Source organism: Salvia splendens, chromosome 9 (genome assembly GCF_004379255.2).
Source record: "Salvia splendens isolate huo1 chromosome 9, SspV2, whole genome shotgun sequence".
NCBI lineage: Eukaryota > Viridiplantae > Streptophyta > Magnoliopsida > Lamiales > Lamiaceae > Salvia > Salvia splendens.
The window spans coordinates 17,753,151-17,766,743 of record NC_056040.1 but is presented as its reverse complement, the minus strand read 5'-3'; the positions used below and the strand labels follow the sequence as shown (position 1 = coordinate 17,766,743).

At 41.1% G+C, this 13,593-nt stretch overlaps 1 protein-coding gene across 1 annotated transcript; it reads right to left on the bottom strand.

The window, feature by feature from the left end:
• Positions 1 to 343: 343 nt before the first annotated feature.
• On the bottom strand, positions 344 to 4,375 carry LOC121749701 (serine/threonine-protein kinase Nek6-like). The gene is made up of 14 exons (XM_042144294.1): positions 4,106 to 4,375; positions 3,902 to 4,026; positions 3,356 to 3,422; positions 3,154 to 3,219; positions 3,026 to 3,072; positions 2,891 to 2,936; positions 2,724 to 2,804; positions 2,599 to 2,641; positions 2,454 to 2,506; positions 2,071 to 2,152; positions 1,947 to 1,996; positions 1,758 to 1,831; positions 1,602 to 1,653; positions 344 to 1,521 (listed from the first exon to the last, which is right to left on the bottom strand). The coding sequence occupies exons 2-14, from the start codon at positions 4,018 to 4,020 to the stop codon at positions 562 to 564; spliced, it is 1,740 nt and encodes a 579-aa protein (XP_042000228.1). The 5' UTR covers positions 4,021 to 4,026; positions 4,106 to 4,375; the 3' UTR covers positions 344 to 561.
• Positions 4,376 to 13,593: the final 9,218 nt, after the last annotated feature.

Here is a 13,593-nt window from a genome sequence, read left to right as displayed (position 1 = left end):
TACATGTCGCCCAAAAAAAGAAAAAACAGAACTCATTCACACTTTAATAAAAAATAAAAAATGAAAGATTAGAAATGATCCTAATTATATGGAGTCAGTAAAAATTGACGGTCAAACAGATATGAGTCATTTTCTGAACATATTAAAAAGTGACTTAATTATAGTTGACGGGTTAGTTTTTACGTCTCCGTCCAAAATGACAAATAATAGACTGATATCATATATTTGGGATACGAATGTACAAAACATAATTATTTAGATCAAAATCATAAAACGATAATATATTTAGAATCAATTTGGACTTTAGTCAAAAATAAAAATAGTTACATGTACTATATAAGAATTCGTGACAATTATAAGTACGACATTTTTATTGAACTTGATACATTCAAAGAAAGGCAAACGAGAAAAAGTAACACATGTTTCCTGACAAATCAAAAGATAAAAAAACAACACCAATCTTTCAGGCAAAGTAATTACACATTCAAGCCCAGAAACACACACACACTTCTAAATAATCAGAAGTCTCAAGTTCTTGATCATGTCCCAATGCTTGAACAATCAAGACTCCTTTGGCAAATTCTGTGCATTCATTAGGCTCTTTGTAAGCCAGATTGCTGTTTCTCTGGAAGACACCATGTCTTCCCCGAACGGCTTGAGCACGCCCGAGAGCTCATCGAACTTATCTTGCTTGAGCAGACGCGCGCACAGCTCAAGCAACGACTCCAAGGCATCGGCTCTTCGAGGCACAGCTGCCTCGGGATCGCCCTTACCTTCCTCTACTTCAGCTGCAGCTGCCGCATCATCGCGCGGTGATGCTTGCCCTACTACGTGCTGTGTGCCTTCGTTCTCATCTTCCTTCGTTTTGCTTGAGGGCTCCGCCTTTATCTCAGCAACGACGTTGGAGACCACAGCTTCTTCAGTTGATGGCTTGTTTTCTGCAACGCCTACATCACTAAAGGAAACCGTGTTGGATTCAGCTGTTTCGCTGCATATCTTGACTGCAGCGTCGTCTGCATTTGTGTCTGCTTCTGTCTTTACACTTTCACGAGCTTCGCCATCCTGTTGAGCAGCGCAACTGGGGGAATGCGCGTCTTGCTCGTGTGAACGAGCTTCGTTTGGTGGCATTTCCAGATCATCTCCGTTGCAAGCTGTGGTCTCACAGCTCGCATATCCGCTCTTGGAGTCTTCACTGTCGTGGGAGATCTTCCCTGAATAGCTCGTGGGGTCGACTCTCTTTGTCTCGAGTTTGTATTCCATCAACGCGTCACCATCTGATAGTTTCGGATAAGGCATATCTGCATTCACATCGAACAATGGGAGCAGCTCTCTTTGTTTCATTTTCAACTCTCTTCCCCTAGGCTCTTTCCTAGAACCGGACGAGCTTCTAGGCGAGGATTTCGCCGTTTTCTCGTTTGCCTTGCTCGGAGACGGGGACTTCACTGGAAGAAACACTGTTGACGGATTGTGACAGCGGAGGAGGAAGGGCTGCAAATGCGGGTGTCTCAGCAGCTCCGCAGCCTAAGACGAGCAAACACATAGGATTAGGATCGTGATGCTTTCAGCAGCGAGAGCAACAAGATTAAATGAGTATGAACTACCGTTGGCCGGTGCTCCGGGCTCTTCCTCAGCATGCTCTTGATGATCTGCTTTCTGAGATGATAAATAACAAGAAACCAATGTCATTTACCCAGTTCCATTTCTTGATATTCGTGTCGACGAAATTTATATAAGCGCAGTCGATGTAAAGGACTTACAGAGTGGAAGAGTAGATAATAGGAAGTGGAGAGATCAAAGATCTGTTTATCTTGTTTATAAGTCCAGCCATATCCTATTTCATTTCATTCTAATATTAGCAACAACACATGATATCAATAGTGAATAAAATAGATCACAAATTTCTTCTTTTTTTGGTACTGATTTATGCAAATCAAGAATCAACTTACAGTAGCTTTGAAGGCTTGGTGGTGTGCACTAATCTCAAACATACAGCAACCTATGAAAAACAGCAATTTGTCATTAACTAATCGAAACACAACTAGCTAAGATCGACTCGATCAAATTCATTACCTAGTGACCATATATCTGATTTATAGCCATATGGGATGTCTGCAAGAAGCTCTGGGCACATATAATTGGGCGTTCCGACAACCTAGAGGGTCAAATACGTTAATCATCCACAAATTCAACGGCCAAGCAGTATGAGTAACTTTAGAATACATAACATCATCACCCTAATACATTACACATGACTTTATCGTCTTCCTACTTCTCGATTCACTCGCACTATTGGTCAGCCAAATGAATCGAGCACAGCTCTTTCATAAACCCCGGTATGTAAGCACAGCTCAAAACTAGTCATTCATAGGTAAAATCAAGAAGTTTTCATAATAAGCTGTATATCCATGTTTCATAAACAATAAAAATGTCTAGTCTCGCAGAGTTATAACTACCGAAGAAGCAAGGCCTTCCTCCTCGTTGAGAAGTTTTGCCAGCCCAAAGTCACCTATAAGTCAAAACAGCAAAGCAAACATCAGCAACTTTAATCAGTTATGTGGAGTCCAAGTTTACTCGACGAAACTTGCTTTCCCTTCTTACCAACACGGATATCATTTTCCTTCGTCAGAAATATGTTTGACAGCTGAAAGAGAACGAACAACAACAGTCAAATTACAAGGCCATACTAATATACATCTTTGCTTTATGATGAGCACAGAACTAACCTTGAGATCCCTATGAAGGACTCGATTGGAATGCAGGTAGTCGATAGCCAACAAAAGTTGGGTAAGCCACTTGCATATTTTCTGAAGCAAACAGAAAAATTCCAATACTTGAGATGAGTTTGCAAACAGAATTAAATTTCCTCAAGAATTTTGGCAAATTTAGTCACCTCCTCAGAGAAATATGATCCTCTTGCCCTCCTTATGATCCCATACCTGCATAAGTGGAAAGATGAATACAGGAAAGGAGAGAAATCAACATGACTCAAAGAAACAAAAACGATCAGTTCGTCCGCTCTACTCACATGTCTCCACCTTCACAGTAGTTGGTCAGAATGCAAATGTAACTTCCCTACACAAATACAGACATCAACTTCATGAAAGGCGGAGATAGCTTTCAATCAACATAAAAGAACACGAAACTACAATGTACCTTTTCCACCCAAGCATCCTTATATTCCACAATATATGGATGTTGTAATTTTGAGATTAAGTTCATCTGGAATGACAGCAAGCAAACATCATAAATATAGAGCAAGACTCACATGATATACATGCAAATTGAATCAATTCTAGGCAAAGATTATATCATGATATAAAAAACAGAGAAATCAAGAACTAAGTTTTGCAGAAACCTCTTGGTGAGCCGTGCGCTTGAACTTCTCAGTCTGCTTCGCAATTCGAATTTTCTTTAACACATACCTAATTAAGTGAGATTTATAAGTACAAGTTAGAAACTTCAATTTCCTTTCGCTTACAATGCATTGTGTTTTTAATTCTTGAACACAAATGCGGTTCTGTTTTGTAATTTTGTTTCTTGCAAAAGAATTGCACTCTCTAATAAATATGATCTCTCACAGACAGATACTCAAGACACACACTAAGGACAAAATCAATGAATAAGAAGTCAAGAAAGTTGCATTCTAATTAGCCCAGATAAACATGCTCTTATTATTCCTCTCTCTCAGCACACACACACACACACACACACATACAGGGACAAAATCAAGAACAACAAATCAAGAAAGATGTATCCTTTAATAGGTTCATGAGCCCAAGTAAACATGCCCTTCTCTCACTTTATCTATCTCCCTCTCATACACAAAATCAAGAACAAGAAGTAAAAAATCTACATTATGCATGCAAAGCCATAAATGCAGCTGAAAACATAGAGCTCTTACTTCGTCTTCTCGGTCTTGTGGAGCACAAGAAACGCAGCTCCAAAAGCACCCCTTCCAATCTGCTCGATGACTTCATAATCCTCCATTCTCGACTTGGAATCCCAGTTCTCCGGCTCCATCAACCCCTTCAAATCCGACATGGGTCAGTCCTTTTTCAGCTAAAGATTCAATCTTTAGCCAAAATCAATACAGTAATGCACTCACCCTGCTTCAATTCGAGCTGGAAATCTCTGCAAAAGGGGACCCGAAATCGTGGGTGGTTTTTGCTCGCGGCAGCTTCAAGCTGGAGAGCCCTTCAAAAGATGGGTTCTTGAATTTAATTGGCAGTAATTATAGCAATGGGGGAAGTGAAGGTGTAAAGTTACGTGATACAATTATGGCAACAAATATAGTGTGTGTGTGTGTGTGTGTGTCTGTGTGTGGGTTTGGTTAGAGAGAGAGAATGCAACACAGGAGACAACAATATTGATTATTGCAAAAACCCAGAATTATCAATATATTTCTATTGAATTAAATAATAAAGTATGGATTTTTAATAATAAATTTGGTTGATCAAGGTAGATAAATATTGGGAATTTATTGCTGTAGGCTCTGTAATTAAGACCTGCAGAAAAAGTAACATGACTATAATGAAACGTTGAAACTTACGTTTATTTTTACTTTTTTTTTTTAATAATTTTCACACATAATTTTTGTGTGTGAGAGAGAGGTGAGATGGGAAATGAATGATGGGTGCAGAAGAGCAAATTGGGAGGGCCAAGAAAGTTTGCTTGCATTTTACATAATGATGGAAAATTGATTATTTTATCCTACACTGTTAAAAGAATGGAATAAATCACTCAATTGAGAAGATGAAATACAGTTATTATGTCACCATCCCTACCTAAAGACATTCTCTCTAAATTTGGGAAAATACCCAATTTTGTCTATTTTAAAACTGTATATCACCTATGATAAGAAAAACACTAGAGTTTCTATCAGATTTTTTATCCCAAAAAAGGTTTTATAAATCTTCTCACCACGTTGAAGTCTTTGTTTTATTTATTTTTTTTTATTTTTTTACATATTTCTTTGTTCTATTATGTTGTTCCCTGCCTATCTTTGTAGATTGTAGATACGAACCATGTATTTTTTATTTTCTAAGGCCATCCACAATAGGAATAGCCCAGGAACAGCCCAGGAATAGCCCAGCCACAAACTTATCCTATCACATCATCAACACTAAAAATCCTCCTGCCACATCATAAATAGTCTAGCCATAGCCTAGCCACATCATAAATAGCCCAGTCACATCAATAGCCACATTACTCAAAATTATATAAAACAAATAATTAACAATCACACAAAATACGCAATTTAATTTACGAGACATATACGAGAAAATTCAATAATATTATTAAAATTTAAAAATGACATTAATTTAAAAAAATTACATAATTAACAAAAAAACTACTGTCGTGCAGTCCTTCGCGCCCATAACTCTTCAATTAAATCCTTTTGGAGTCGAATATGAGCCTCCGTTTGGCGCATGTCGGCATGTGCTTGGAGGCGGCCGTCTTCATCGTGAGGTACCCCACTCCGTACGTTGGGGACGGCCACGCCGTGGCTTGGACCGGCTTCATTATCATCGTTGGCCCAATCAGTCAGTTGTACACCTTCATCTTCGACAATCATGTTGTGCATGATTATACATGCGTACATTATATCAGCAATGCAGTCGACTTGCCACAAACGCGTTGGCCCCTTGACTCTACGTCCTTGCGCGCCGACTCCTGTCGTGCCGCAAAGTAGGCCTTCCTCTCATCTGATGCGCATCGGATCGTCTTCACAAAGGCGGGCCACCTAGGGTATATCTCATCCGCCAAGTAGTAGCCCATATCATGCCGGTTGCCGTTGGCGACAAAACTGATGGCCGGACCGACACCCTGGCACTGCTCGTTGAAAAGTGGTGACGAGTTGAGGACGTTGAGGTCGTTGTTCGAACCGGCTATCCCAAAATACGCATGCCAAATCCACAGCCGGTAGTCAGCTACGGCCTCGAGGATCATCGTGGGATTCTTTTCCTTGTAGTCGGTCATGTAGAACCCCTTCCAGGAAGCGGGATAGTTATTCCACTCCCAATGCATACAATCTATGCTGCCTAACATTCCCGGGAACCCATGCTTCTCCCCGTGCATCTGCATCAGATCCTGGCAGTCTTCGGGGGTAGGGCTTCGAAGGTACTGATCACTGAATACTTCAATCACGCCCTGACAGAAATACTTCATACATTCCAGGGCAGTCGTCTCACCGATGTGGAGGTACTCGTCCCACATGTCTGCCGCGCCTCCGTAGGCCAACTGCCGGATTGCCGCAGTGCACTTTTGAATAGGCGTGTGGCCGGGTCTGCCAGACGCATCGTGCCTGAAGCGGAAATACAGATATCGTTGCTCCAAATCGTTAACAATACGCATAAACAGGGACCTGCTCATCCTAAAACGGCGCCTGAAAAGGTTGGCGTTGAACCGCGGCTCCTGTGCGAAGTAGTCTTCGTATAGGCGCTGATGTGCAGCTACGTGATCACGATCAATCACCGCTCGGTGGTGTACCACTGGGCGAGGTCGAGGTACTGCCGGCTGCAAGGCCCTCTGCATCCATTGATGAATCTCACAGTTCGTATAGGCCTCTAGCGCTTCGTTCATTAAACGCTCGTACTCCTCAGCATCCCCACCACTACTACCACCGGCGTTACTCATTTCTAGGTGTTGATCTTGTACAGAAATTAAGATAGAGAGAGTACTCGTTAAAACAAGTGGTGCGAATGAAAATGACGTGCAAAGCGCGTATATATAGTGTTTCAAAAAAAATTCACGGTAGGCGGTGCACTAGGCGATCCGGACGCTGCAATAGCGCCGAGCGGATCGCCCAGCGCACCGCCTATCGCCACGGAACCGCCGAGCGCTAGGCGGTTTTTAAATCCGGAAATGGCTAGGCGGTTGCAATAGACCGCCTAGCGCCGGCGCTCGGCTAGGCGGTGCGCTAGACGCTATTGTGGATACTCTAATAATATTTTATATTACATGATTTACAGATTATTTTATGAGATGAGTCACCTTAAACGTCATCATTGTCACATGACTCACTACATCACATGAGATATAGTAGCATCATATTTATAACTCAACATTACAAATTTGAGTTTTTAATTTAGTTTTTTACTTAGAGCATCCACGGTAGGACGGATGTCCCGGCGGACATTCCAACTGACTTCTCAAAAACAACTCATGCCACGTCATAAGGACATTCCACTGCACTTCCACGTCATCAGGACATCTCACTGCATAATGGCAGACATCCCAAGGATATCCCGACGGACATCCATAATAATAAAAATGCACAAATTCACCAAATTAAACAATTTACGGAATTAAACAATTTACGGAATTAAAATTTTGACACGAATACGGACGGAGAAAGTGCAATGATAATTTCATTAAATAAAAAAAAAGTACATTTCAACAAAAAAAAGTCTAAACAAATTACATTATAAATATCAACGACGACCTATCCGCGTCCATAGCTCTTCAATTATATCGTTTTTGAGTTGAATATGGGCTTGTCGTTGGCGCATGTCGGCAAATGTACGTATCGGTATCCACATACGTATACGTACATTGGCGGTGGCCACACCGTGGCTTGGACCGGCAGCATCAACATCATCATTGGCCCAATCAGTCAGTGCTGGATCTTCATCTTCGACAATCATGTTGTGCATGATAATACATGCGTACATGATATCAGTGATGCTGTCAATATACCACAACCGTGATGGACCCTTCACTGCCGCCTATCGAGCCTGGAGCACATCAAATGCCCGCTCCACATCCTTGTGCGCTGCCTCCTGAAGGCCCGCAAAATAGATCTTCTTTTCGTCTGTTGGGCATCTGATCGTCTTCACAAAGACGTGCCACATAGGGTATATCTCATCCGCCAAATAATAGTCCATATTGTGTTGGTTGCCGTTGGCGACGAAACTGACAGTCGGACCAACGCCCATGCACTGGTTGTTGAAAAGGGGCGACGACTGGAGGACGTTGATGTCGTTGTTCAACCCGACTAGTCCAAAATACACTTGCCAAATCCACAGTCGGTAGTCAGCTACCGCTTCAAGGATCATCGTGGGATTCTTGCCCTTGAAACCGCTAGTAAACACCCATTTCCAGGCGGCGGGGCAGTTCTTCCACTCTCAATGCATACAATTTATGCTGCCCAACATTCCCGGAAACCCGTGCTGACTCCCGTGCATATCCATCAGAGCCTGACAATCTTCGGGGGTAGGCTTCCGAAGATACCTATCCCCGAATATCTCCCTAACGCCCTCACAAAAATACTTCAGACATTCGCGGGCAGTCGTCTCGCCGATGTGGAGGTACTCATCGAACATGTCGGTCGCACCTCCGTATGCCAGCTGTCTGATTGTGGCAGTGCACTTCTGTATGGGCGTGTGGCCGGGTTTACCAACCGCATCTTCCCTCATCCTGAAATACTTGTATCGACGCTCTAAAGCGCCCACGATGCGCAGAAATAGCGGACGATGCATCCTAAAACGTCGTCGGAACATGTTCTCCCCAAACCGCGGCTCCGAAGCGAAGTAGTCCTCATACAACCGACGGTGTGCAGCGATGTAGTCCCGGGGTACTATAGTTCGACGATGGATGGGTCGAGGTAGGCTGCTGCTGCTGCAAGGCCGCTTGTATCGCGTGATTTATCTCCCTGGACGTAACGGCCCGCAACTGTTCTTTAATTCGTCGGCGTACGTCATCAGCACCCCTACCACTACCGCCCGCACCACTACCACTAGTCATTTTGGACATATAAAAGAAACTTAGAGAGAGAAACTCGTTAAAACAAGTGGTGCGAATAAATGAAGTTCAACGAGCCGTATATATAGAGTTTTTTTAAAAATTAAAAATCACGACGTCCGCCGGGAACCCGCAATGGCGGACGTCACGATCGACGTCCCCACGGACGTCGGCGGAAAGTCGCTGATCTGCGGTGTCCACAGCGGATGTCCGCATCCGTCCCTCCCATGCCTAATGGCAGACGTCTCGCGCGGACATCCAGCATGCCGGAACGTAGGCAGATGCTCTTACACGTGATTATTTCTCTCATAGTTAGTTAAATTCAACTTCCTGTTAATCATTTGCCCCCTATGCTAAAAGTGGCCGGGAAAAGATTCCCCACGAGTGAAAAAGAGAGAAAATTATGAAATTTTAATGATACTATTATGATTTTGTTAAAGGCTCTTTATAAATAATTAAGCAAACCCCGCCACTAATTCAACCAGTAAATAAATTTAATAAAGTATAAAGGTGGACAAATATGCGTAATTATTTATTAATAGTGGATGTTAAGAAAAACAAAAAAAATTGTGATAAAAGGCAAAATTCAAGGACCACATGCTTAATTATAGAAAAATATATGTTAACTTGCAAATGATGCATGTAGTTGTACTAATTCTAATTAAATGCTACTCTATTAATTTAATTATCATCAGCAACGCTGTCTCTTATCCGTCTATTAACCGTCTAATCTCTTAACTATTCATGGTTCACACTGTACTTTTCACTCCATCTCTTAACTAAGAGACAGTATCTGCAACCCCCCATCTCTTATCCGTCTCTTAATCATTTCATCCTTTAACTATTCATTCAATTTCATTTTTTATTTTTATTTCCAAAAAATTCAATTAATAAAAACATACTTCATTAAATAAAATAAAATTACAACTTAAAATCCTAAAAAAATACATATTTAAATTCGTGGCAAAATAAATAAATAAAACATAATTTAAAATACAAATTTATAGAAATTATAAAAACTACTCCGCCGGCGAATCATCCCCCGAAAGCGGTGCGGTGCACCGAATATAGGCGGAATACCCGCCAGATACACAATGTCGGCATGATGGGCTTGATATTGGGCGGGTGTCATCCGGGAAGTGTCCGCCATCGTGGCGGTGAAGTACATGGACATTAGGAAGGAGGGCAGCCCTTGGGAACCCGTCTGGCTTGATTCGTCTCGGCCCCTCCTCCCTCTAGCCGCCTTCACCGCCTTGGTCCATTGGGGCCGACGGCGCACACGGGAGGACCCCCCTGCATCGTCTGCCGTGCCCTCAACCTCCAACGAGGCAACCTCTTGTACGGCGCTGCCTGAACCGACCCCACTAGACGAGTATTGGCCACCCGTCGTGTGCTTCGTGCGTTTCGAGGTCGAGCCCGTGCTGGATTGGACACCGTCGGCCCACCTTTCGACGTCTTTGACGACCTCCCAAATATCGACATGTTTGAATTCTTTGCCGTTGTCGTCGAAATAGACTCGCAAAGCCGATCTCAGAATGTCGGCTCCAGTGGCTCCGCTTTGGTAATGAGCCGCTTCATTCTTGTAGATGCCGCAGTATTTTTTAACCTCTCTGTCGACTCGGTCAAAATGACTTCGGAGCATTTTCAATGTGCGGCGGCGGGACCCCTTCGGCTTAATCTCGTTGTAGGTCTCGGTGACCTTTTCCCAAAAGCACTTCCGGGATTGTTGAATCCCGACGATGGGATCGTACGAGACGCTGATCCAGGCGTTGTACAGAGCCATCGTGTCTTTGCGGCTGTACGGATGACGGCCTACATCCTCCTCCTCCTCGGCCGCCTCCCCCTCTTCCTCCACGGCGTCGAATGCCCTGGAGCTTCCACTGTCTCGTCCTCCTTCCGGATTGGGTTCATCAGGATAATCCTCCCTAATTTGGGATAATCCCTGCGAATAACTCGAGGTGGAGGGACGAGCGTATGCATCCACATCAAAATGGGGTGGTTGGTACCCCGCCGGCGTCGACGAGCCTTGGGTGCCCGGCGTCGACGAACCGGAACCACCCAAGACATTGTATATGCCCCCCAGTCGCCAAACGCGTTGATGTCAAACCCGCCGGAGCCGCCAGAGTTTCCGTCGCCGGACATTTTGTGATGAAAATTGGAGATGTTAGATGAAAATTGAGAGGAAATGGAGATGATTTGAGAAGAATAGATGTGTGTATAATGAGGATGAAATATGAGTATTTATAGAGTAAAAAAATAAAAAATAAATAAATAAAACAAAAAAATGGTCTAGAACGGTAACATTACCGTTTGAATTTTTAATTTTTTTATTAAATTCGAATTTAAAAAAATGATTTATTGCGTCAGCGTGACGAAGCCTACTCGCGGGCCGGCGAGTGGGCGTCACGCCTAGCGCCAGCCGTCTCGGTGGGATGGGCGTCTCGGCGAGACCGGGACGAGACGAGACGCTGCAACGCGTCTCGTTGCCGTCTCGTCTCATAGGGACGAGATATGAGACACCCGCGCGACGCGTTGCGGGTGCTCTTAGTACATTGATTTGACATTATTTGGCTTGCTTGGATCATTATATCAATTTCATTAATTAGATACGAGGCACCGACGCATTGCGGGTGCTCTGAAGAGGTTCGTATACGGAGCGCCGGGAAATAATACCTGGAGCGGGAGATTCAATTAATCGAGATTCAGCGCAATGCTCTTAGTACATTGATTTGACATTATTTGGCATGCTTCGATCATTATATCAATTTCATTAATTAAATTTTACAAACAATGTTTATCCGATTGATGACATCAATTATATGTGTGGTTCGTATTATACGGTTTCTTTTTAATAATTTGATTAAATCCCAAAAATTGTTTTGCTACCTCATAATAGATGAGCCCCGGTACTAATGCGTAGGTGAGAGAAATAATTAAAATAGGGCAGGTTTGATCTAACTTCGACCTAAGTTTTGAGCGTGTAAAATGGAAATATATTGAGACAAAAAAAATCATCTATATGAGTGGTTATTTAATTAGCAAGTTATTCGTTAATTTTCATAGATATTAATTTGACTGTTTTCTTTCGGTTTTTCCTTCTTTTTTTAGCATACAAAATATTCTCAATAAAGATCTTTCGTTTCTAAGCTCGTCAAAGGATGTTATTCGCTCTTTACATTTTATTTTATTAGATATTGGCGAAGACATTTTGACACATTTTGTTGAGATTTTTTTTTGAAAAGTTTGAATTAGTTTATGCTACAAAGTATTATGATGAGGCATAAAGATAAATAGTAAGTATGAAAACTAAGTGAGAATAAAATAGTAGTAATTAGTACTCCTCGGTATATACTAACGATAAGATTGAAGCTCTACTGATGAAGTTTATAGTAGGAGTATTATATTTAGATATTGGGATTAACACTAGGAAAATCCAATCAATCCAATAATAAATAAATAATTCCCTCATCATACTAATTTCTAGAGTAGTAGTAGTAGTAAATTGTAAATGAGGTAAAATGTCAAGTTGAGCGACAAAAGAGTTGGTTTTTTCACTATAGAAAATATGTTTTTTTTAACTTTCATATAAATTGGTGGGGCGCAATTATATTGTGGATTGGCCCTTCAATGTCTGTTGGTGTGTTTTTTTTTTTTAACCAAAAACCACGAAAAAAATAAAAAGAATTTTAAGATTGTCGGTGGGAAATTAATCGGCAGCCGGCCCATATTTCACTTTATTTTATTTTTATGGGTTTTTCAAAAAAATAATAATGGGACAACATAATAAACATATCTTCAACGAAACAACAGGTTGCTTAACTAATAAACATGTAATATTTATAGTACACATAATTCCTCCCAAAATAATCCTTCGTTAATTCTGGTAATTAATAAAAAAAATTATAGTACTACTTCTAAAATCTACAGTCCAAATTGAGACTTGTAGACTGTAGTAGGCTGAAATAGCTTTACCATGAGGCAAAGCGATTTATTGCATAGAAAAAATTATTGCTGTTGGTACAACTATTATTTATGGTATTATAACGATTATTAGATATCACTAATTTATTTACATGATATAATAACTGTAAAATTCGCAATCTGAGTTTTGCTGCTTGCAATGGTCTGACTTTTCCTTTTATTGATAAAATAATTATCCGAACCAATGGCGGAGCCTAGCTCTGAAGCAGGGGCCTGAATTTTGCGACTACAATTGTAATTTTTTGGTGGGACATACCTTAATATTTTTGTATTTTATACATAAAGTAGGATGATTAGGGATAAATTAATTCAAAGAAATTGTGGTGAGGTTAATAGCCCCACCACTAATAAATGTGGTTCCATTACTACTTCGACCTCTACTTCCTCCGTTTCTTTATAGTTGAAGTAAAACTTTTCATCACAGAGTTTAAGAAAGATATGTTAAATGTGTTAAATAAATAGATAAAAAAGTAAGAGGGAAAAAAGTAGAGAGAATAAAGTAGAAAGTGAATAAAGTAAAGAGAATAAAGTAAGAGAGAGTAAAGTAAGAAAGATAAAAAAAATTACTATATAAGGAAATGACTCAACTATGAGGGAATTTCCAAAAATGGAAAAATGACTCAACTATGGAGAAACGAGGGAGTATTTGATAGTATAACTTTTCAAAGTACTACTATTAAGTAACTTAATTTATCGAATATTTATATGCGATCCGCTTCAAAATATTAAAAAAGCCGTATCTTAATTCACCGAATGTTATTTATCTATAAACTTTCGTAGTTGTTCATTCTTGAGATACTTCGCATATTGAGACTATGACCAATTATAAACATCTAGTCACACATGACCTTATTTGAGCAATTCGACTCT

Bases quoted from the DNA above. Each gene is read 5' to 3' on its own strand.
- LOC121749701 (XM_042144294.1), bottom strand. From the start codon at position 4,020: ATGGAGCCGGAGAACTGGGATTCCAAGTCGAGAATGGAGGATTATGAA. The intron at 1,997-2,070 runs GTAATGAATTTG...TGTTTTTCATAG, and splicing joins ATCAGATATATGGTCACTAG to GTTGCTGTATGTTTGAGATT. The intron at 1,654-1,757 runs GTAAGTCCTTTA...TTATCATCTCAG, and splicing joins ATTATCTACTCTTCCACTCT to AAAGCAGATCATCAAGAGCA.